At 35.6% G+C, this 25822-nt stretch overlaps 1 protein-coding gene across 4 annotated transcripts in view; it reads left to right on the forward strand.

Annotated features, from left to right (window-relative positions):
* The window catches only part of dally (division abnormally delayed protein), a 442796-nt gene that overhangs the window by 104921 nt on the left and 312053 nt on the right, over positions 1 to 25822 (forward strand). For 3 of the 4 annotated variants that reach the window (XM_074115962.1, XM_074115960.1, XM_074115961.1), the window contains one exon: positions 22685 to 22837. In XM_074115962.1, coding sequence (XP_073972063.1) covers positions 22759 to 22837 — 79 coding nt within the window. In that variant the 5' untranslated portion in view covers positions 22685 to 22758. Of the gene's footprint in view, positions 1 to 18422; positions 18561 to 22684; positions 22838 to 25822 lie in introns of those variants that run through there. The other variant, XM_074115963.1, reaches the window with a different exon arrangement.

A 25822-nucleotide genomic window follows, 5' to 3' on the forward strand; every position in this document is an offset into this window, starting at 1 on the left:
AAATCTTTTAAGGGAAGAGGAGTGAGGTTTAGGTAAACGGGTGGAAGGATAGTTCGCCTTAGGGAGAATGTAATGTAATTACATTTGTTTTCATTGGATTTTAACTCTCCATTTCTTTAGCCAAGGTTCAATAGATTCTAAATGGAATTTAAGGGAGCGATAAGCAAAGACCAGCGTCTTTATGAGGAGAGAGCATAATGAATCAAGTAAACTTAAAAGTAAATTACAAATTGTGAATTTCAAAAAAAAAAAAAAAATATTTTAATAACTGCAGACAATGAAAGTCATTTGGGGTTTTATTTTGATTTTTTCTTTTTAAATCAATATAACCTGCTCTGTCAAGGCCTTCTCAGGTTATCATACAGAACGGAAAACAAGGTTTTTCCATTAAAATATATCCGTCTTTTCAGCAAACCATGTAGATGTCAAGGCTGACAGACATTTCTTTATATTAATATCCTTTTTCTTTGTTATGCCATCCATTGTTTTTCTTTTTTATCACTCTTCAATTTGAGTTGATAGATTACTGGAAGCTGACAGGCAATATCGAGAAATTGCTTTTGTTTCAGAATTGCCTTGTATCGGTTCAGTTTATAAATTATGAATTCTTTTATATTTTATTATGACTTTAAAGTGAAATTGATTGCAGCATTGATTGAAACGCAATATTCACGGTTTTAGTTCTGCACAGCAATCCTCTTCCTTATACAGATCTGGTGCGCTACCTTGGGCTCTACGTAGACAAGCAACTCACATGGAACCCACACACTAGACTTAAAAGACAAGCAATGACAAAACGTGCGAAACTTCTTTACAGACTAAGTGGACGACGCTCCAAATTGCCCTTAGAACTCAAACGTTTAATATACAGTACTGTCCTCAAACCTATGTGGACTTACAGGACTAGAGCAGCAAGGTTCAGCCAAACCTACAAACGTACGGACTGTACAAGACATTTCAGTCAAAACTCCTGCCGACAGATAGCTGACGCTCCTTTCTACGGTGACTAACCTCACCCTTCACAACGACCTCAACATTCCCTTCATAGACCAACTCGCCAAGACTAAATATCAAAAATTCCATACTGCTCTCTCTACTTGCTCCAATCCTCTAGTACAGTCTCTCGCCTCCTCTGACATCCCTAACAATACTCCTCGTCGACTGAATCGCCAGTGGCCCCGCGACTTCCTTACAGTCTGAAGAACTAAATCTCTCCTCTCTCCCACTCATATTCTCCTCCTCATATTCTCCTCTGTCCTATAGAGAGTGCTACCGCTGGGTAGCTTCCCTCCTCCTGCTCTTCCCGCACCAGTTCATCACTCTCTCCATATTTACTTATTGTATGTATTTATGCAAATTGTAAATTACAAAAATTCTGCAATTTTTTCGCTCACAGAATATTTGCAAATTCTGAGGTGTAATTTCTAAAAAAATTTATAATATCGTGTTGTTTTTGATTAAATATTTGAAAAGATTATGCTGGACAAGATTAATCGCTGCTCGTCGACGACGTTTCCGTTTTGGCCAAACCATCTCACCAAAGCCCCCAATCCTAGTCATCTCCTCTTGTCAACATCCGGTTGCATTTCCCTTTTTCCATTTCTTCGGAAAGCTTCCAGCTTCTCATCATTTCTGGTAGTTCCTTCTAAAATGTCCATACTATCTTAACTTCTTCTCCGTTTGGGGAGGTGAACATTCTCTGAAAATTGTACTCCTCAATCTATCACTTACTGTTTTTTTTGGGTATATAGCTAATCGGTAAACCATATCTACTACCTTCATCTTCGTAGATTTAGTTCGGAATTGTAGACTCCAGTTCTTGACTCTGAGAATACTCACACGATAGAGGAATAAAAATTCCATCTTCTCCGGTAGCCTTCTATATTTTGGGAACAGCTTTTACCTTCTATTAGTATGTATCTGTAATATTGTCATCTTTCTTTTCAAGAATAAGGTGGCAGAACTGAGCTCCTGGTTGATATTGGATGCCTTCGAAAAAAATGACCGGATCGGGCGTAGCACTTCTCCTAAAATGAATAAAAACTGGCAAAAGTAGAAACTAACTGAACTTTCATTTCGATCAGATCAACAGAGGAGAAGAGATACTTCAATTATAATCAATAACAATCGACCAACTTTTTAAATAGTTTTTTAAAAGACTCAATATTTATAAGAAAAAAATAATTGAAAAACCAAATGGGTTAAAAAGAAACCACTCTAGGCCTTACACGTATTTACCCACCTTAATTCCGTGTGAAGCATCTAAACCGCCAGTAGAAGCGCGCTCGCGACTCACATCCTTCCGCCACCACTTCATCCCCTCCCTCTCCTCTCCACGTCTGCTGGAAAAGCCCTCTCTATTGAAGATGAATTTCACAGATGATGAAGTTCCATTGGAGCGTAATAATATTCATCCATAAACTCAATAGAGAGTCAATCACCTACTAAATCCAGTTACTCAAATCTCTGCTCACATACCCTAAATTTCCACATATTTCCCAACTACATACCCGAGTGTAAATTGAATTAATTTTAACATCTATTTTTAGAAAGAAGAATTTCCATTGATCTATTATTAGTAAATTGTTGATCAAAAGAAAGGAACTAAATTACATTATTTACTCCTTAGACCGAGAGAAGTGGGTGAGCCAACATCTTCAAGGTGAATGAACATCGACTAAAGAACTCATTTGTTGAGGTTCACGCGAAATACAAAAGGGATCTCTACCGAGGAAGTTGATCACCCCATCTCTCTGACTTTGCACGGACTTTTCAAACGACCCTCGTATTTCATCAGCTTTAGGAGGAGCGTCCAACTTCTTGTTCTTCTCATAGTCATCGTCTCATTTACTTTCCATCTTCGGTCCAATTTTCCCACTGTTCTTCCTTCTCCCTTTTGCTTCTTTTTTTCCCTCGCTACCACGCCTTAAGAAATCGTTTTTCAATTGTAGTTCAGTTTTCAGCATCACTCTGGAAATTGCTTTATTCTATAATTCGTCTTCTTTTCTTGCTTGTGGACTTTTTGCGTTCTCTTCTTAAATTGAGGTTCAATGTAATCCAATTCAATTTGCTTCTAATATTGGTGCAGACTTTTACTGTAATTAAGTAATTAATTACTTTGAAAATATTGTTGAATCCTTATTGTAGGAGAGAAGTTTTGCAAGGTTAACATTACGGTTTTTGTTTTCACTGTATATCCAGAGATGTTAACTATTAAGGCAAACAGTACTGACTAATATAATATAAGCTAGGGTAAGGTAGTGCGCGTCTAGTAGTGGACAAAGGCGTTGGTAGAGTGGTCAGTAGAAACTGTTGGTGGCCAGTATTTCCACGCTGTTTACCTAGCCAGGGCCACTGGGTAAGTGGTAACCAGTGAGCGGACGACATCCCTCCGTTGGGAGCTGGACCTGGGACTATTTCATTAAACAAGTTTATTAACTGTTGGAATTTACCACAAGTTAGCCCCCCCAACAGGCCAGTAAGAGCGTGATTACATCGGCACCCTAGCGAGGGAGTTGTGCTACACGGGTACATGGTACATTGGAGAGCGAGCCAGGGCACTTAGTACAGTCCCTACAGACAGCGGGGTTGTTTCTCCCTACCTAGATACCCTCCAGTGGTGACTGCTAGAAGGGGGGGCAGGAGCAATTCATTAAAACAGTTATATCTGCGTTCTAACAGCGTTGTTGCAACTTTGCAGCCTTACACCGCCCATCTCTCGTACAAGTCGTTAAAGAGAAGTGAAGATAGAGGTTGTATGGAAGAGGCTGGTGAAGTTAACTCATCCGTAGCCATTAACATAACAAACTTAACCGCAAGCCTTGTGCTCGGCTACCCCCATCAAAATAGTGTTAACATCGTTTCGCACGTTCATATTCCTACTCCCGCAAAGTAGGAAAAAATCTTGTTTATCACCCAGCGAAGAGCCCAGTTCCAGAGAGCATTAAAATCCTCTAATAATTCACCTCCTTGTCGTATTATTAGACTAATCCTTTAATCTAAAACAACACGTAATGATATAGGTATCCGGAAACTTCTAATCATCTAGACAGCGTTATTTCTCATTTCAAATTATTTTCATAGCTATTATAACGGCTATAGTTGGTTTTAGCAGGTCCCGGATCCGCCAGCTAGGTTCAGATGGTTGAGTGGACATGCGAATTTAGCGTACCATCTTTTCAAATGCGGCCTTACCCAGTCTCGCCAATCTGAGTCCAATGAGACTGTGCGGCACTTTGTAGAAGTGTGTCCCCGTTTATTCTAAAACTAGATTTCTCGCGCTTCGCAAGGTCAAATGTCTCCCTACCGGAGATTGTAGCATCTGGTAATCTTTACCAGAACTTTCTATGATTATTCAGTGCACTGTGGCGATTTAGTCGCCATGCTCCCTAAGTGTCCTGTTGCTACTTTATTAGTTTATTGTAACTGGCATCTGGCAAACTTTAGCCGGATTTATTGTTTTAAAACCCCGGTATCTCTGATGAGGTGAGGGGTGGGCGGGGAACAATGGACATTTTGGATTGCCTGCGTTGTTTCCCCTTTTTGGGTGGAACCGCCCTTCTATTACAATCCACAATCTACAATGTTCATAGCTGGATTCGAACCTGCCCTGTTCCCAGGTGCAGTAGTGCCTTGCACTCTTAGCTAATATCTTCACTTGGTTATTGCATAAATTGCAATTTATTTTTTTTTGAAGAAGTAAATTCAGTATTTGATTTCCTTATAACTCTACGTATATAATAATACTTGTTATAGAGTTTTCATTGCCAGTATGGCGGCAAATATTTATATAATATAAATTTTTTGAAACATATTCTCTTCAAATATAAATAAAGGTTTAAAATAAATATTTAATTAGAACAATAATAAATTATTTTTAGCGTATGCTCATTGGGCTATAATAAGGTGATATCTTATTTGATTATTTAAAGAAACAATTCTATCTTTTATGTGTTGTAATATTTGTTTAAAAATATTTAAAAATATACAGTTAAATAGAACTGTATCTGTTTCTTATTTTCATTTGAGGAAAATGCAGCTGAATTAGATGTTTTTGGGTACAAAACATTTTTGTTTTTTCGCTTGAAATCGAACTGAAAATCGAATTTCATTACTAGTGCGATTTAATATTGGTAGTTCACGTTTTATATTCCCAGTGCAGTCTTATCTGGCGAGTGGCTTTGAGCCTGATTTCCATCTTTCTGAATCAAGGATATGATTTCTATTAAAAAAGAATCAGTCCAGAGTAATACTGATCGCGCAACAAATCACCTACCATTCACGCCACTGTTACGAGCCAAGTTCTCAGTAACCAATAACTTCAAAAAACAATTTTTAAATTCAAACAATACTATTACATTACAGTATACAGTTACAAATGTAATTGCTTGTAATAAAAAATGGAATGTTTAAAATGTTCCAATTACAGATTCCAATTTCAGATATTGTACCATAAATAAATTCTTTTAGATTATTATCATATTTGAAAAGTTTGCCATTCCCGCCCATTTTAATATTACGCAACGAACAAATGTTCCTTTTTTTATTTTATTGACATTCTCTGGTTGGTCCAATAATTGAATTTATATGTATTAACTTCCTGATTACAGATTTGAATTAACCCTTTCTATTTTATTTATATATATATATATATATACGAGGGTCGTTTGAAAAGTCCGTGCAAAAATAAAAACTACTTAATTTTTTGGGGTAAACCTTTTTTATTTTTCAACATAGTCTCCTTTTAGGCTTATACACTTCGTCCAACGCTGCTCTAGTTTGTTGATCCCTTCCGAATAATAGGATTTGTCCAAGTCTGAAAAATAGCCATTCGTTTCTGCAATCACCTCCTCGTTTGAATAAAATCTTTTTCCCGCCAGCCATTTCTTCATATTGGGGAACAAATAGTAGTCCGAGGGCGCCAAGTCTGGAGAATAGGGGGGATGTGAAACGAGTTGGAACCCTATTTCCATTAATTTTGCGACCACAACTGGTGAGGTGTGAGCTGGTGCGTTGCCGTGATGGAAAAGGACTTTTTTGTGGGCCAATCGTGGGCGTTTTTCTTGCAGCTCGGTTTTCTAACGGTCCAATACGATGAATAATATGCACCTGTAATAGTTTTACCCTTTTCCAGATAGTCGATGAGGATTATTCCTTGCGAATCCCAAAAGACAATCGCCATAATCTTTCCGGCCGAAGGAATGGTCTTCGCCTTTTTTGGCGCAGATTCCCCCTTGGTAACCCATTGTTTAGATTGTTCTTTGGTCTCAGGAGTGTAATGATGTATCCATGTTTCATCCACAGTGGCGAAACGACGCTTAAAGTCCTGCGGATTCTTCTGGAACAGCTGCAAACCTTCCTTGCAACACTTCACACGATTTCGTTTTTGGTCAAGGGTGAGCAATTGCGGCACCCATCTTGCGGATAGCTTTGTCATGTCCAAATGTTGATGCAAAATATTATGTACCCGTTCATTCGAGATGCCCACAGCACTAGCAATCTCACGCACCTTCACTCTTCTGTCATCCATCACCATATCATGGATTTTATCAATGATTTCTGGAGTAGTAACCTCAATAGGGCGTCCAGAACGTTCAGCGTCACTTGTGCCCATATGGCCACTCCGAAAATTTTGAAACCACTTATAAACTGTTCTAATCGAAGGTGCAGAGTCACCATAATGTTTATCAAGCTTCTCTTTAGTCTCCTGAGGCGTTTTGCCTTTCATAAAGTAGTGTTTAATCAGCACACGAAATTCTTTTTCGTCCATTTTTTGAAAATCACTCGACTTCCTCGATTCAAACGAATGCCGAACACAAAGAAATAGACCGATCTGGCTGAAACTTGGTGTGTGTTCTTCCAAGAGATGCTACTAACTAAACATAACCTCGATACGCGCCAGTAGTGCTATCTCTCAGACTTTGCACGGACTTTTCAAACGACCCTCGTATTTAAGGCGCCACAACTCCTGAGATTATAAGGCTCCCAGAGCTTTATTTTGCACTGCCGGCCTCTCTACAGTTTTCTCTTGTCTTAGACTACAAGGGTCCAAGCTGTATGAAGCTCTCCTATTGGAAGATACAATGTAAGGGCCGGCTGGAAGTCGAACCCGGGTTCTCTGCTTGAGAATTCAATTCGCTAAAAACTGAGCTTATTATTTTAATTTGGTTTTGAATTTTATAGGCTTTTCTTTTTAATGAATTGTAGGCTGTCCTGAAGTGTTTTTATTAATTAATAAGACAGGTATTAAGAGTTACAATGGAATATTGCTAGAGATATTTTTCAGAAAACTTTGATTTAAGTGGAGTGGTGAGATGTGCTCTACAGTTTTATGGGATACCAATTTAATTACAGCTTCGTTATTATTAGGGATGAGCGTAGGTTTAATATAAATAATGGAACTGATCGTTCTTTTAGGACAGTTATTTTGGTTTGGATGTTTATCAAACTAATTTTTGCTAATAATACCACTTCTCCATTTCAACTCTAGGTGCGCTAGGTCCTTTCCCGTAGGTTTGTCGCCTAGCGCTGACCTGAACAGCACAAAAAAAACAACTTTGAGCAAAACGGGCTCTCTCTCTGGTATTATTAATTATTAATAATCCGATCATATCAAGGATTGTGATGGAATTATCGGATTAAATCCTTGGGGAATCCAGTTAAACGTTCACGTCTCCCTTTCTTTTTTTTTTTAAATGCCCTCTAAAAGATTATTTTAGTTCATTTATAAACCAAAGTTCTGGGAAACTGTATTAATAAAAAACAAAAAAAAAAATCAAGTTAAGTTTTTCCGTTCTTAGAGAAAATTAAGGATATTTAATTCAATCTTTTTTTTTCCACTCCACAAACTTCTTTTTCTTTGTTTTCTTGTTAGAAGTTGTTATTATCTTGAGAAAACTTTACTGTAACGTTCGTGTATACATTAAAGATTATTAAGTTTGGCTTTAAAAAAAAAAAGAAACTCCTGAGGGCACACCCCCGCCTGACTTTCTCCAAGTCTTTCTCTCGAAGTCCTAAGTCACAAATGTTCTTCAAACTTCGTACATAGTGTTATATTGCATTATCACTTTAGAATCTATATTTACCAAAAATATTACCAGAAGAAGATAGGAAAGAACAAGAACATTATCTGAAAATGCCGTTTTTTCCCCCAAATGTTTCGCAACTTTTTTCTGGAAATCTATTACATCTAGGTTGTGGCAAAAAAATTACAGTTATAAAGGAGGATTAGCCCTATATTATAAAGAAAATTTGGGAATTTTATCTTTTATAGAAAAAGAGAAAAAAAATGTCAAAGTTGGGTGTTACTCGTATTCTTCAACGTTACTCTTTTTCGTGCACTTTATTAAATTTTTATTCTTGCGTTTATTCGTGCTACAATCAGCGCGTTAGCGCTATAAGTATCAGTGATAACAGAGTAACAAATGATAAGGTAAACGAGTGGAGAAGTTACCCAGTGGTAATACTCCAAAACATTATATGGTTAGTCACTCTCTTCACTAGAGAGGAGATCACGAGGCCACTGTCTTTTAAGGCGTCTTGTCGGGTTGTCAGGAAGAGTTCTTGAAGAAAGATTTTGAGCTAGAAGGATTTATATGAGATTGCAGGCTGAAGTGGAGAGTTTCCTGTATCGTGTTTTCAGCGACTTGTGCGATAAAAGGGAATGTTAATGTCAGTGTGTATAGTCCAGGTGGAGCGTTTACGATAGTTCGAAGTATTTTAGATTGAAGAGATTGAATCCTTTGGAGATTGGTGCGTTTGGTTGAACCCAACAGCTCTATTCCATACGCCCATAGATGGGTTTTTAAAATAGAAGTTTAAATCAGTCTTTTGTTGTCCAGAGAGAGGTTTGATCTATCGTCTAAGAGTCTTTTAAGTAGTCGATAGCGTCTGTTTAGTTCCGTTCTTTTAAGTCTAGTGTGGGGGTGCACTTTTTTTTTGACGATCAACTCTTTTGACAACTGTCCTACCGTACAGTTTTAATAATGAATGAATTAGTATATATGTATCTATTAATAAAATATACATGTACAACTAGAATGCCAATTTTAAGGTAAATCGTTTATGCGGTTTTTTAAGGAAATTGCCTAAAAACATGAAAAGAATTGATTCATTTTAAGTAGTATTTCCGTTTTATCGATTTGGACCAATGGCATTATGGCATCCTTCGAAATATCAGAATTTTTAACTTTTTTTTTTTACTATTTGTTTTTGTTTTTGAGTTTCGGTGGATACGGTACACACCAGATAGACATGCCATTTTGTAAAAACCACTATTTTGGACGCAAAGAACCTTAAAAACGGATACCGGCTTCCGGTGAAAATTTGTAAGACGAAACTTTAGCATGATTGCTCTTTTATTCTCGTAGAATCAGAGAAAATAAATTAAAATTATATTGTCTTTCAAAAATATAATAAAATTTTGAAACTATTACAAACTCCGGTGATGGACAGTGTAGTCTGTAACGAGAGGACACTGTCCGGAGGTGGACAGTGCCCTAAAAAAAAGCTGCAGGCGTCAATAACCTCAGATGTTGACGCGCCTTAAATCATGATAATAATAATAAAATTGTTAGTGATTAACAAGTAAGATTTTAGAATAACCAAACTGGAAATCAAGGCAGAAAATTTTTAGTTTTAGAGAATAAAACAATCATTTCAATTATATATTTAGTTTTTTGTTTTAATTTTATTTCTCGCTATATTTTACTGTATTTTTCACTATTGTTATGTCAAGAAAAGTTGACCATATGTCCCCAGGGCTCTGGAATGTAACTAACACTCTAACATAGTGTGGAGTCTTCGATACGGCAACAACGCATCACAACAAATAGCAAAGACCAGCCAGCGTCGCTTCTGTAGTATTCCATCACTATGTCCATTGAAATCCTTCTTTATTCCCTCTACAACAGCTGATGTAATATTTAAATTGAATGATTAATTTCTGGAATATATATGCTGTAGATGGGTTCAATTAAATATTATGCGGTCTTTGCTCTACTTATTATATATGCTTTTAGAATTTAATTTCATCACAAATAATTGGTTTGAAGAAAATTATTTTGAAAGCTAAATGCTTTTATATAGAATTTGGTTGGCTTCAATAATTAAAATTAATATCGTTGTTCATTATTTTTGGTTACTGATTCATAGTTTCAATAGGATGAAAAAAAATAATTGCCATTTCAGTCCGTGATACATTTATTTTGCCGAGCTTTCGATCTAGGGACTAGGGTCATCTTCAGGGCTGTGGAACATATTTTACAGATTGTTAACAATGATTTTATTAAAATGAATATGTATAATGTAACGAAATTTACAAAAATTATTTACCTAGTTTACAAAGGAATATTTTACATTACAGGGTTGGTGTGTCTTCTGTCTTGTCTGTTCATGGACTGAGTGTGATCGGTCTGTGTGTGATATGTGTTAGGTTGTGTGGGTCAGTGATGCCAATTGTCAAGTATTGGCGTATATGTTGTTTAAATTGTTCGAGTCTGTTTTGAAATTTTGACTGTTTTCTGTCTTAGATATGTATATATCATTTCTAGCACTTTCCTTTTTTGTGTGTTGGTTTCTGATTTAAGTATCTTTGTGTTTGGAAAATCGAAAGTGTGATGATTTTCTGTGCTGTGTACTGTCACAGCCCTGAAGATGACCTAGTCCCTAGGTCGAAAGCTCGGCAGAATAAATATATCACGACTGAAATGGTAATTATTTTTTCATCCTATTGAAATTAATATCTTTTTTTTTTTATATATTGGGTTATTGTATATTGTGAACCTAGACCTGCTAGGCCCCCAATAATGGCAGGAGAATCACCTGGGATGATTCAGCTTCCCCCAGCTACTCGAGGGAGGTTTGAGAAGGAAGTAGGTGCAGGATCTTAAGGGATATCTATCCTATGAAGCCAACTTCCGAAGAATCATCCTTCCACCCTAAATATTCCGAAGAAAGCTCCGCCCTTAGAGGATTCTGGGTTAAGGAATATTCCCCTCTAACACTTCTTATCTGCCCAGGCTCTATAGTGAGCGACCACTATCATTGCCACGCATTAAAACTGTCCGGTAGGACAGTTGTGTAAGGGTTGATCGTCAAAAAGTGCACGAAAAAGCGTAACGTTGAAAAACACCCAACTTTGACAATTTTTTTTCTCTTTTTCTATAAAAGATAAAATTCTTAAATTTTCTTTATAATATAGAGCAAATCCTCCTTTATAACTGTATTTTTTTTTTTTTTTGCAACAACCTTATGATTTCATAGGTCTTAGATGGTTTACTTAGTTCAAAAGGGATGAAGGCTCTGAAAGGAGATTTCCAGAAATAGAGCGGAGTTAGTAGACAGGGATAAACTTCCTAGAGGTCCAAAGGATCTCGTATTCCGTAAATTCATTCCTAAATTAAAATATTGGGCCGTTCTAAGGGGATGATATGCCAACACCCCCTATAAACCCTGTCGGAAATACCACCCACCGCCCTGGCTTCCCACGACAGTCCAGAGATCTGAATTTTACTATAATCACCTACCCATAGACCTCTCTCTGGGGAACCTCCAGGAAGAGGAGAAGAGTCCCCAGATTGGGATAGATTGCTGCCCCCTAGCGTGGTATGCTTTCTTTGCTGATTAAAATAAAGTGATACTGCCGTCTTTACTCAAAGGATCTCAAAGCGAATATTTCCTGTGGCCACAAAGAAAAGTAAAATTGGTCACGATTGCAATACTTCCTTTCAGCTTATACAGAAAGAGTGGAGATTAAGTAAAAAAAAAAAAAAAACTTTTTTGATAACGATTTAGTAAACAGTGGTTTTAAAGACGTACTTTTGATGTTGGTGTAAGTCTCAGAGTATGGGTACGTAACTCTGTATTTGGTGTGCGACTGTCGACGGACGTTGTTTAAAGAGTTCTAGAATGTAAAGAGAGTTTTGTAAGGAAGAAGTTTTTTTTTTTTAAAGAAGAGGTTTGGTGTATAGTTCTGGAAGAGGAAGTTGGCCAGCCCTCTGCTGCTAGGTCGAGACTGACATCCTAGATCTGATGTTAGTGGAACCCTCCTTCCGCTCTAGAGAACTCTTTATAAGCTCTCTCTCCCTCTCTCGCTTCTTTAAGAGAGTCTTCTACTTTTCAAGATCCTAATAACATACTCTAGACGCGCGTGTGTGTGTGTGTGTGTGTGTGTGTGAGTGGTGCTGGCTTGCCTATTTCTTTCCTTGCCGGGGCTCACTTTTACTTTCAATTATTGCCTGTGTTATTTTTAGGCCAACCTCTCTCTTTACTGCGAGTAAATTCTAAACTCGCAACTTCCAAACAATGTAAATACGATTACATTAAGCTCAGTTTGGAAGAGCTCTTGCTCCTTCGGTCTTGCTCCCATAACCTATTAAGCGGGAACCTAAATGTGTTATAACTACCATTACTACTTCCTAAAACCATTGCTAGCACGTACTTTATTTTACAAACTGTATTTTTTTTTTCGTTTTCTATATTTTTTTTAACTTTTGAGGGGTTTCCAATACTTTGCTTAACTTACTTTCAACTTAGCTTGATTAGTTCAATTTTTCTCCAGCAATGACTGGAACAAAAGACTATTTGCTTTTTCTCCATTCTTAATTATTTCGCACTTATTTAATAAAGTGATTACAAAATTGATTTCTGTATTTAAATTTTTATTGAATTTTATTTAACTAGTTCAAATAAGTGGTCCTCCAGGTTTGTACCGCAGATCTTTAGTGATCCTTATGTTTCGTGAAAAAGAAGAGAGAGAAATTATGGTAATAACGTTAAATTTTTAAAATATAGTAAGATTTTTATGTTATTCAGAGATAATGGGGGAAATCCAATTAAGAGGCACTTAGAAGAATTGCAAATGCAAGTATCCTCTTCTTGCAGGCATTGCAGAGGAATTTCTGGCTACTTCTCGTCCCAGCTGATTATTCTATTACTGCCTTTCTTGGGAAGGAACTACATATGTTTGTGGTGTAACTGAATTAGGAAATTAAATTGGAAGAGCGGTCGCGAAAGGTTTAGAGGGTTAAAGCTAGGTAGAGCTCAGGATAGTGGAAGCTGCCTGAGCTTCAGAGTATGTAAGGACACCAGACCACCGCTCGGGACACTCAATCGCGTCCAGGAATTGCATTCACTCCCTGAGGATTCATTCTAACACTCTCTTCACGACCTTACTCTACTCGTCATTCAGTCTAGCCAATTCTTTTAGAAATAGTTTATATTTAGAGTATATAAGGACACCAGACCACCGCTCGGGACACTCAATCGCATCCTGACATTGCATTCACTCCCTGAGGATTCATTCTTACACTCTCTTCACGACCTTACTCTACTCGTCATTCAGTCTAGCCAATTCTTTTAGAAATAGTTTATATTTAGAGTATATAAGGACACCAGACCACCGCTCGGGACACTCAATCGCATCCAGGCATTGCATTCACTCCCTGAGGATTCTTTCTTACACTCTCTTCACGACCTTATATAAGGACACCAGACCACCGCTCGGGACACTCAATCGCATCCAGGCATTGCATTCACTCCCTGAGGATTCATTCTTACACTCTCTTCACGGACTTACTCTACTCGTCATTCAGTTTTTCTGTCATTGTAATGTAAGCTCGTTCCTAAGTTAGAGTTAATGCTAGCCATTCTATTCTTAGCCAGTAATATTATCTTTTATTTTATTCAGCCCTTCAGCCTCCCTAATCATATCACAATATTTTGCTCTTGCCTATGAATTTGTAGCTACAGAATTCTCGTTTTCATGGCTGTAGTCATCGACATCCACCTCAGCTATAGCTAACAAAACAGTTAGCGCTGTTAGGTTGGCACTCTCCGCTTAGAAGATTAGTTATGCTGTGTACAGTTCATCTATCAAGTTCTGTACTTGGGGTGATAAACTTCCTCGGTAGAGATCCCTTTAGTATTTCGCGTGAACCTCAACAAATGAGTTCTTTAGTCGATGTTCATTCACCTTGAAGATGTTGGCTTACCCACTTCTCTCGGTCTAAGGAGTAAATAATGTAATTTAGTTCCTTTCTTTTGATCAACAATTTACTAATAATAGATCAATGGAAATTCTTCTTTCTAAAAATAGATGTTAAAATTAATTCAATTTACACTCGGGTATGTAGTTGGGAAATATGTGGAAATTTAGGGTATGTGAGCAGAGATTTGAGTAACTGGATTTAGTAGGTGATTGACTCTCTATTGAGTTTATGGATGAATATTATTACGCTCCAATGGAACTTCATCATCTGTGAAATTCATCTTCAATAGAGAGGGCTTTTCCAGCAGACGTGGAGAGGAGAGGGAGGGGATGAAGTGGTGGCGGAAGGATGTGAGTCGCGAGCGCTTCTACTGGCGGTTTAGATGCTTCACACGGAATTAAGGTGGGTAAATACGTGTAAGGCCTAGAGTGGTTTCTTTTTAACCCATTTGGTTTATTTTATTTTATTTTATTTTAATTATTTTTTTCTTATAAATATTGAGTCTTTTAAAAAACTATTTAAAAAGTTGGTCGATTGTTATTGATTATAATTGAAGTATCTCTTCTCCTCTGTTGATCTGATCGATATGAAAGTTCAGTTAGTTTCTACTTTTGTCAGTTTTTATTCATTTTAGGAGAAGTGCTACTCCCGATCCGGTCATTTTTTTCGAAGGCATCCAATATCAACCAGGAGCTCAGTTCTGCCACCTTATTCTTGAAAAGAAAGATGACGATATTACAGATACATATACTTCGTAGATATCCAGCAATGATTTAATAGAAGATTCTTTATTCTAGGCAAATCAGCTCTCTCTTAAGCTAAAACCGTCTGCAAAGTACGAAACGTGATAAGACAATTTCGTTTGGAATTTTCATCACTTAGCATTACAAATGCCAATCCGGTAATAGATAAATTTGAAACAAATCGTTACCAATGAGCTTCCTTGCTTTACCGTTTATTAGCCATACAAATAATGATTAGGTATAGGTAAAAGATTTTTAAGGACATTTATTGTTTTTATTTTATCGTTTAATTTAAGAAAAAATGTTAGGGCCAGCAGCTAGATTCGAACCCGAGATCTCCTCATGGGAATCACACATAGCTGATCACTTCCTTTTTAAGCTAACTTTTATTGTTTTTTGTAAACAGTGAATTAATTGCAAAAATTCTATATTCAAAATTTGTTTTTTTTGCCTATGGAATTGAAATAATTAAAGTAAAAATAGGCTTTTTCCCAATTTAAACGCAATTAACATATGAAAACTGAAAGTTGTTTTTGGAGATAGAATATTTGAAGAGTAGATCTTAGTGATTGATGTGACGAAATCTCGTTTTCCTTGTCAGATCGTAAAATTTATGGACGGACATTTTATCCTATACTTTTCTCTGTTATTTTACACAGTCTACAGTCTGTCTTTTTATTTTCTTTTTTTCTTGTTGACATTATAAAGGGGGAGTTGCCTTGCAGATAGTTGGCGCCAAATTCCTTTATCTTACCCGCCACAGTTAGTTTTTTATTTTCGACTTCAGCCTTACATATATTATTTAAGAGATATATTTATGTGTGTATATATTCAATTTAAGGCGCGTCAATAACACAGGATTTTCGCGTCCGGAGCTTCTTTCACTGCTGTTCTCAGAGAACAATATTCTCTCGGTACAGAGTTGTAACAAGCAGCTGGATTGGAACCCAGAATCACCGCATGGGAGTCCAGTACACTAACCGCTGAACTATTGTTTTTATTTGTATAATAATTATTTTAGAATTTTGTAAAATAATGTTTACTTAAAAACCTTAAAAAGTTTTGCAATTGTGTCTAATTTTCGATTTAGACTTTATACCGGAACTATTGGGTTTCAGGTTCCGTGAGTTCGAAAAAGTGGTTTTTGTGTGGAAAATGCTCTCTCTCTCTTTCTCTCTCACACACTCTCTCACTCGGGTGTGTGAGTGTAGAAATAGAAATAGAAATAGAAAAGAAATTTATTATTCTGGGACAATTGTCCCCTAAGAATAAATACAGGTACAAATAGAGGCCTTAATAGTTTGGCCTGTGATTATAGAGAAATTAAATAAATAAATAAATATTTACAAAAGTGAAAATATAATAAGTGAAAATGAGTGTAGGCGTCTGTCTGCCTGAAAACAAAATATCTCAAAAAGCTAAAAAGTTTAGAAGCTGAAATTTTATATTTGGATTAGCCAGTACCAGGTCAAAATACCACATCTCATTAAATATTAAATAAAATCGAAGGTCTAAGACGAGAATCGTACCAGAGATGGATACAAATTTTTATCAATTAAATTTCAATGGAATTAAAAAAATATATTCCATAAAAATAAGTTGATTGTGAATAAATTCAGTTTAATTTAATTGGATTTTAATTTAGGGAAGGGATTAGCTAAGCGGTTAGCATATGGATTCTCACGCAGAGATCCCGGGTTCGAATCCAGCTGCTGGCCCTTGGAATTTTCTCTGCATTAGAGCTTCTTACAGCTCATTGTATTTAAAATTAAATGATCAGAATTTTAATTGATGGAAATTTAGTTGTGTTTACTTTAGACGATGAAATATTTAAATCCATTTTTTTAACTCCCAACATTGTTGAATGTGAATGTAAGGTGTTTATTTTCGTAGGTTTTATGAGTCGTCAACGTAGTTAATTATGAGTGTAAGGTTGACCTATATAAGTCTTGTGAGTCACCACATACTTAAATATGAGTGTAAGATAGTCCCCTGTATAAGTCTAGTGCGTTGTCTACATGGTTAAAATATGAGTGTAATGTAGTCCTATAAACGTCTGTTAAGTCGTCAACATAGTTAAATATGAGTGTTAAGAAAGGCCTATAAAGGTCTAGTGAGTCGTCTACATATTTTAATATGAGTGTGAGATAGTACTATAAAAGTCTGGTGAGTCGTTACATGGGTAAGTATGAGTGTGAGATAGTCCTCTACAGGTCTAGTGAGTCGTCTATATGGTTAATTATGAGTGTAAGATAGTCCTATATAAGTCTTGAGAGTTACCAACATGGTTAAATGTGCATGTTAGGTTGTCCTACTTAAGTCTAAAGAGTCGTATGTGAGTGTAAGGTTGACCTATAAAAGTCTTGTGAGTTACCAAGATGATTAAGGAACTATTTCATGAACTGAAAATTGAAAAACCTTCCGAGCAAATTCAATTCATAAACCTAAAAAATACTGAGAAGAAAATCAAGAAATAGCCAAGCTGTAGTAACTGCATTTCTGTTTACTGAAATCGCCACTAGAGTTCTCCACCGACTGGACTGTAAAGTGAGCCTACCGCCCATGTAATGGCGGCTTACAAGGCTACAATATGCCCGTTTATCTTTTATCCATTTCACGATTAAACAACACAAATTCTCAACTTTTTTGTTTCTGTTAACGATAATTTGGGTGAAACATGAAGTATTATTCCAAAAGAAATATTATTTATCGTATTTTTCAAAGAAAATTGTTTTTCTTGCTTAAATCGATTGTTTATCAAATACCTATGGGAGAAATGTGGAAAAAAAAATTTTAAATTAATTATTTCATTGATTTTAAAGCACTAGCCAATCACAGCGCAGTAAGGTAGCAAGAGGTGGGCGGGTCATGCCCACCTCTAGTTTAGTCACGCCCCTTCCAATGAAAACCAGTTATGGGCTGGGCCAAAGCGTAGTAACAATGGTGCCCACATTACCTTTCCCTTATTTTACTAAATCTTTCATTATTTTCTCATATTTTATTAACTTTTTTTTGTTTTTTTGAGAAAGAATATTAATCTTAAGTAGATATTGAGAAAAAATGCTAACAAATTATTATTTTTTTTAAATATTCTCAATTTTCAAGAAATTTTTTATGAAGTTAAGATCGTTTTCGAATAGTTTTCGCCAATATTCGACAGTTTCACTTCACTTTCTCATGAAAAGAATCTCGTATGGACACTCACATGACTTTTTCTTAACCATAATTTAAGAAGATAATGGAATTTTCTTGTAACTTAGAATTGCACGATAAAAAGATCAATTTAATAATAATGTTGATAGAATGCGACACATTCCCTCTGAACCAAACTATTAATTGAGAAATAATTACAAGCCAAACTGACATTTAAACTTAAGTACGCCATTAGATCAGCTTTGAATGAATCCGTTTGGGAAATTCACAGTAAGTTATAGGAAAAGCTTTTCATTATAACTGCACTTCAGGTGTATTGATTTCTTTTGTTATTGGAAGTTTGGTTAGAAATTTAATAATCAAATACTTATGAGGTAGTATCACCTAAAATTAAACTAAAATTTTAATTATAATTAATTTAACCATAATTTTTTTTAGTTTGATTAACGTTTAAATTTGAATTTAGTTCACTAATTAATTGTCATATGATTAACAGTATGATTAATTTCGCTGATTAAATTCTGATTGAAATTTAAAAAAAAACAAATTACGCAAATAAAATGATTAAATTGTTATTTTAATCTGTGCCCATTAATCTCTAATTGTCGTCTGAATGGATTCAAGGGTTTAGGCCTTGGATTTTACTTAGTAGTTAATATGAGAAATTTACAGTAAAGTAAGTTCTTCTTTTTATTATAGATTTCTTTCTTTTTCTAATTAAGGCTAATTCTTGTCTAGATCCGATTTCGGTAAATGTAAAGAATAGTTACCCGGAGGTGTGGCCTAATTCGAAGTGATTCTGATTCGCTGTTACTATATAACCCGCCATATTCAAATATAAATATAAAACTATTTCTTTATTTTATATTTACATTTAAATCTGGCGGGTTGTATGGTAACAGCGAATCAGAATCACTTCGAATTATTTATTTAAGATTGATAATTTTATTTAAACCCCCCTTTATGTGGGGGCTTTGTCCCCACACCCCCTGATTTATTTATTTCTTAATGGGGGGCTTCGGCTCCACACACCCCTCCTAACCTACCTAATCACCCTTAATTTTTTAATTTGAGTCACAAGATTCATTACAATAATTACAAAGAACAACACAAAAGAAACTTACCTTATTCTGTGGAGTCCTTTTCCTGAGGAGGGTATACTTGGCGGACTCCCTCCAGAAAGTCTCTCATAAGGTCGCCACTGGAAGAATGACTCCTATGCCTATATCAATCGCACTATTTTTTTTTGGTAATTTCATATCACATCCACACTTCGGACATACATATCTCCTACTGATCAAACCAACATCCATACAAAATTTTATAACATTCATTACTCCATCCTCACTCACACTGCAATCATGCTTTAATTTTTTTAAAAAACTGCAAATTTAAAACGCTCATGCTCATGAAGTTACAAAAAAAAGGCACCTCAAGTCACAAACAGGGCACTGGTGGGAACTGATAATACATTAATAATACATTAAAAAGGAAGCAGTTACTGTGCAGTAAGTGTACTGCGCATGCGCGCTCAACATAAATAGGTAAGAAATTCAAACAAATTATATACAGCACATTAGCGGGAAGTTGAGAAATTTAAAAATAATATATTGAACATTGGCGGGAAGTAGTTTAAAAACTCAACGGTAAGTGTGCTGTACTGCGCATGCCCTAAAAATAAACAGGCCACACCTCCGGGTAACTATTCTTTACATTAGCCCCGATTTCATATCGGATATATCTGGCCAATAATTCTAACCTTTTTAGGTTACAGTATTGTCAAGGGATGAAGCGATGAGTCATAGTATTCTTCTCTTAGGATTTCCGTCTGTTCCACTGGTTATCCCCTTTCTTGTAAAGGGATTGCTTTACTTTTGATCAGTTCTAATTTTATTCGTATTTAATTTTTTGGTGATTAATCGATTAATTAATTTAATTGGATTGAACTTAAAAAAAGGAGCTTATTTAGAGGTAAAAAGGTTAAAATTACCCTCAACGTGGGTTCTTTTTTCATTTATTACCGGTAAGAAATATCAACAATTACCAGCAGCTGAGTCATCACTATTTTTCGCAACTATTTGGTCTATATAATTAATTATTAAACTATTTCCATTTTTTTTATAGTTTCTTTTTTTTTTTTTTTTAAAACAAACATTGCGATTACAATTATGACGAAATACATCCTTTTCTAAATCTGTTTATCTTCTCCTCCTTTCACAGCATCACGATCTGTCTCTTCCTTGTTCGCCAGGTATGTTTCGGCCTTCAGAAGTTTTAATTCATATGTAATGTTACACTCACGTTTTAAAATGTTTTAAAAAAAATCATTCTTGAACTTTTCTCCATTATTATTTTTTTTTTTTTTTTTTTTTTTTTTTTTTTTTTTTTTTTTGGCGCATCAACAGCTGAGGTCATTAGCGCCCGGAGCTTTTTCCAGTGCACTGCCGGCCTCCGGACAGTGTTCTCTCGTTACAGACAACACTGTCCATCACCGGACAGTGAGCTGTAAGAAGCTCCTAGGAAGAGAAAATCTAAGGGTCAGCTGCTGGATTCGAACCCGGGACCTCCGCGTGGGAGTCCAGTATGCTAACCTCATAGCTAATCCCTTCCCTTTCTCCATTATTATTATTATTATTATTATTTTGTTTAATTAAAACTAGATGCGGAGTCGACTGAACTGTCGACTATCAGGCAGTCGAAATTATAGTAGATTAGTTTGTCAGGAACCTTGAAAGGTTTACGTCAGATCTATCTTTATTTATAACTGTGTTCTATTTACTGGGGGAAAAAAAAAACGTAAGATTTTAATTTAACTGTTCTTATAGAAGATTCTCAGTGCAAGAAATTTGAGGCAATGTAATTCATTGAGAATATTTAAGCAGTCTTATACCAGTCCAAACAGATAGGCTATCAGGAGGGGATAATCTGTAATAAACATTACGTGCCTAAAGTAATTGGCTACCTGGAGTACCTGGTGTTAGCCAGTAAAAGGTGACAATAAAGAACTACTTTAGATTGATGTATCCCATTAGAAGTAAGATATTAAGACGGTGCGCAAATGTATTACAGTGCTCTGAGACATGAAATGTTACTGATGAAAGGTGGTTACAGTCCACTGAATGCAAAATTCTTCCTAGAATTTATGGCTTACTTAAAGAAGGGAATTGGAGAAGGTGGATTAATTTGGTTGGGAAGATGGTGGAACTGTAAAGAGATGAGGAATTTTATGCTGGGCAGAAAAGGTAGGCTATCATGTCGTCAAGGTTTGGGAGAAAATGGTTATGCCACAAAAAAGAGATTGGCGAGTGGGGCCGCCCTAGTGTCCCAGAGAGCGATGTCAGAAAACGGCCGCAATGAAGCGAGGATGACTGATGCCGGAATGCACTAGATCAGGGTGGAACCTGATTCCCAATTTGGGGCTTTACCCAGCACTATCCGCTAGCAGTTCAAAGTTTGGATCCTTGATCTGTCAGTTGGGGGCTTCTCCCCTTTGCTAAAGGCATAATAGATCTTTAGCTCTAAGTATCCTAGGACTGCCTGACTTATCACATCAAGAATCTGGAAATATTGTCCACGTTTCTGGGTATCAAAGATGTCATTGTCTAAATTAACATGGGTAAATTCTGCTATTAGAATTTTCTGCGGAGGAAGTCTCCATCTTTGTGTTTTACGCATGGATTTCAGTGTATCCTAAATCCTCTAAGAAACTTTATTTCATTCTAATTCTGTTTTATTCGCTTCAACGATCGTATTGTTGGTAAAATAATTAGACTTATTGATTTCATTCTAAAATATTAATATTATTATGTCGAAAAATTAATTATCTGGGCTGGTTTTTTTTGAAATTAATTCCATTATATCTCCTGGAGAACTACCTGATCTGGATAGGTACAACTTTTTAATTAATATTCCAGAATTTAATTTCAGTTTAAACTTTTATGCTAAAATAATTTGAATGCTATTAGAATTATTTTAAATTTTTCCACTCTTCCCTGAAGATATACACGGCAGAAGTTGTCAGTATATGATTCTTCAATGATTCCTTTAAAAAGATTCTTTTATAAGTATAAACTTATTTTTTTTTTCGGTGAACTGTAAAGCATAATGAGATTTTTCCTTTTTCGCCCAAAAGGGGGATCGTATAAAGAAAACGGCCGTTTTTATTCTGATTGGTTGGTTGGAGAAAGACTTGAAAGGGAAAATAGAAGAGGAAGGAAGTGGGTAGTATTCACTGGGAAAAAGGAGGAAGTTGGTCTTCTCCCTATTGTACTTCCTCCAACCTTATAAGAGGTTATTGATTTCGATGATGATGAACTTTTTGTCCGGAAGTTTATCGATTTAGATGTGCTTTTCAATGCTTAAAGGGTGAAATTTTTCTCTTGTGACTGAAGTGGGGGAAAAAGAGGAAAAGTCTCTTTCTCCTTAAATGGTTAAAGTTTTCATTTTCTTCACAGGATGAGTTCTTGTTTTGTACCATTGCTAAGAAGCTGGTTGTCCAGTTGTAGGATACAGAATTATAATTTAATAAATTTTCGTTAATCTTTGGATTACTCTCGATTATTTCCATCTTCATTCTTGTAACTTTCAAAATTGATTTTTCACCAAAAGTTTATATTTGAGAGGAAGATAAGATTGTTAAGCTCCTTTAATCTTTACGATTTTCTTGCAAAATTGGTTTAAAAAAAAACGGAAATTTTATTACAATAATTATGGATTAATTATTTATTTATTTATTTTTTTTTTTTTTAGGAATTTTCCCCCTTCCAGCTAATTTTATTTATATCGTTCCATTGTTCGCAGACAGTGGAGTATGCGGCGATGGACACAGTTGTTGCGGTGCCAAAGTGGAAGCTGAATTGAAGAAATCAGCCACAATGGCACTGCACACATTTCTGCAAAACAATTTCGTCTCAGTTCGTGCAATGCTCGCTTCAACCGCCGGCGCTCTGCATGGTAAGTGGTTAAAGATTTTTGAAACTTGGATCTTTTTATAATGATAGTATCTAATTAAACGTTTATTTGTTTTGTTTTTTGTAAATATTATTATCAGCCGAAGATGAACACTATTTTATCAAGTCCACACAATAATTTTGTATGACCCTTTAAATTATTTACACACAAGTTAGGGCCATATTAGCTCGGAACCGATGTGCAGATTGTGGTCAGGAAGAGGAAGAAACGGCCTCTCATCTGTTGAGAGACTGCGCTACGAACTCTTTGGTACCTTGAGACCAAAGGAGATTATAGCGCAGAAGGAACTGGTAGGGAAAGTCCTCAACCTTCTTAGAAGGGGAGGTTTCATCTACTAGACTTATAGGGAAGACACAATAAGCCTCTTGGTAGCTGCGGTGCCGTGGGGCAAGGGTCCCGCCCCGCGCGTAATCTAATTATCAGCCGAAGATGAACACTATTTTATCAATCCACACAATAATAATTGTCCGCTTATCGATTTTTACGACCCTTTAAATTATTTATTAGATGTTGAAGTTTTATTCTCTTATAAATTAACTAACATACATGCATTTATCTATTTGCATAAAATGTAATCCATAATCTTTTTAAACCCCTGAATGTATAATATAGAATGACCACATTAATGTATCTATTTTTAGAACTAACTGTATTTATATTATTACATTCCTACAAGAATATCTCTGTACATAGTTTTAATCAACTCCACTTTATACCACATCCAAAACGACCTTGATTAGGAATCTGTCCTTGCCTTTTATATTGTGAAATTTTTATTTGAAATAAATTTTAGCAAATTTAATTAAACTAAATATTTAGGGCCATCGTTCAAGGGCTTTTAGTAGAAATGAAAGTCGCATTTTTCAATGACACCTGTTCATATTAACGGTACATGTTTGTTATATTGGATCAAAAAAAAAGCTATGGAATGATCGATCCTTGTCGATTAGCCAAGTGGCTAATTATCGGGTGGCCTTCAATTTATAATTGATCCAATAGAATTAATTGGAAAGTTACTGCGTTATATAAATAAATTTCTCTGTGACGTGTCTCCTCAGCTCAAAAACTTATTTTCTCCAATAAATCCATCTTTTTTGGTTTTTCTCTCTTCTTTCTACCAACCATTTCCAAATCTATTAATGGATTTTCTCCTAGTCCATAAAGGTACCCAAAGAATTCTAGTCTCTTCTCAAATTAGTACCTTTCACCTCTTTCTCTCAAGTCTGGATACTCTCGAAGCTCTTCTTCTGTAGTAAGTTAAGAGTTGTAGCCAGATATACTAGTTACTAGGCATTTCTCTACTCCAAATCTACATTTTGTTGAGTATATTATCACTTCATTTGGATCATTCATTCTTAACTTAATGTACAGCGTTGAGACCCACAAAAAGACACATCTACATGAATTTCTGAATCGAATGACACCTCATTTATGAAAATCGGTTCACGCGTTTAAACGCTACGTTGTTTATAAAAAAAGGTAACCAGAACATTTTCTGAAAATGCTGTTTTTGCCCACTTTCAGCAACGTATTTCTAGAAATCTACTTAATCTGGGTTGTTGCAAAAAAATTACAGTTATAAAGGAGGGTTTGCCCTATATTATAAAGAAAATTTGGGAATTTTATCTTTTATAGAAAAAGAGAAAAAAATTGTCAAAGTTGGGTGTTTTTCAACGTTACGCTTTTTCATGCAGTTTTTGACGATCAACCCCTTACACAACTGTCCTACCCATTCTTTGCTTTATTTCTTAAATTGAGGAGGAACCATCATCTTCAATGAGATTAGAGATATTTGAAACAGAGTTCTTTTTTTCAATTTCTATCACAAATTTGCAGTCTGACTGATGATCTGATGAAGATCATGGTTTTGTCTTAATCTCTTGTTATATATTTTTTATTAAGGAAAAAAAAGGTTAATATATTTAGGGATAAATAAACGCGCTTATTCCCTAAAAAGTTTTGTAGATACTTTGCTACAACGGCCATCGTGATCATCAAAGTACTTTGTCGTCCCTATTACTCGTATTTCGTCTCCGGGGGATTCCCCCCCCTTCCACATTCAATTCTTAACAATTTCGTTATCAATATAAGCCTCTTATCAGTTCTTGGAAGAAATGAGGGGGCTCCTAAGTTTTAGGGCACTTAGAACTAAGAGAATTTTTTGAGTATTTGTGGGTGTTCAGTTCACGATGTTTAACCACTTCAAAGGGGGAACCCACGGGTGTGAGTGTTTAGAAAGACTTCAGGAACTAATTTTTACTAGAACCGAATCGTCATTGCAGATAATAATCTAATCAAGGTTTCATTGATATTTTTATTTATTTATTTTTATTTTTTGGGAACCTACTGAGGTTAAGCTCTTGTTATATTGTTCTGCCAAACCAAACTCTATACATATGGCGCCCTAGGGGGTGCTCAAAGTTGCTCCTTTTCACCAAGTTCGACGGTCTACTCCTATTTTCTCCTACCTGCCTATACTAGGAAGTAAAGAAAAGTAAGATTACTGTTCAGTAACCTTTCTGTTGGTTTGTTTTTTTATTTTAATTCCAATTTGGAAGTTTATAAAATTTCTTCAGTTTGGTAAAGCTTATTGTCGTGAGCCAAAGTTTATTTATTCTCTTCTTACTTTATAAGCGATATATCATCTCTATTGAGCAAGTGAAGTACCTGATCTTAATCATTTCTTTTTTGGGGGGGGATCTTCCTTCGTCCAACAAAATGGGCTAATTTTCCAAACTAATGTTTTGAACTCGGAAGAACGTCTTTGAATAAACAGTCTTACACATACCGTAGACGTCATTTCCTATGTTCAATAAATAAAATGAAGTTTTACAGAGTATATACATATTATAATAATAAATCCCGTTTAGTAAATATAGTTCTTTGTGCAAATAAATATACGTCTTTAATAAAAAATCATCATGGGCACAATCATACTGATTATGTTGGTCTTTTAATGATTTTTTT

Source organism: Rhodnius prolixus, unplaced genomic scaffold, assembly GCF_049639745.1.
Source record: "Rhodnius prolixus isolate KJV_2025 unplaced genomic scaffold, Rpr scaffold_13, whole genome shotgun sequence".
NCBI lineage: Eukaryota > Metazoa > Arthropoda > Insecta > Hemiptera > Reduviidae > Rhodnius > Rhodnius prolixus.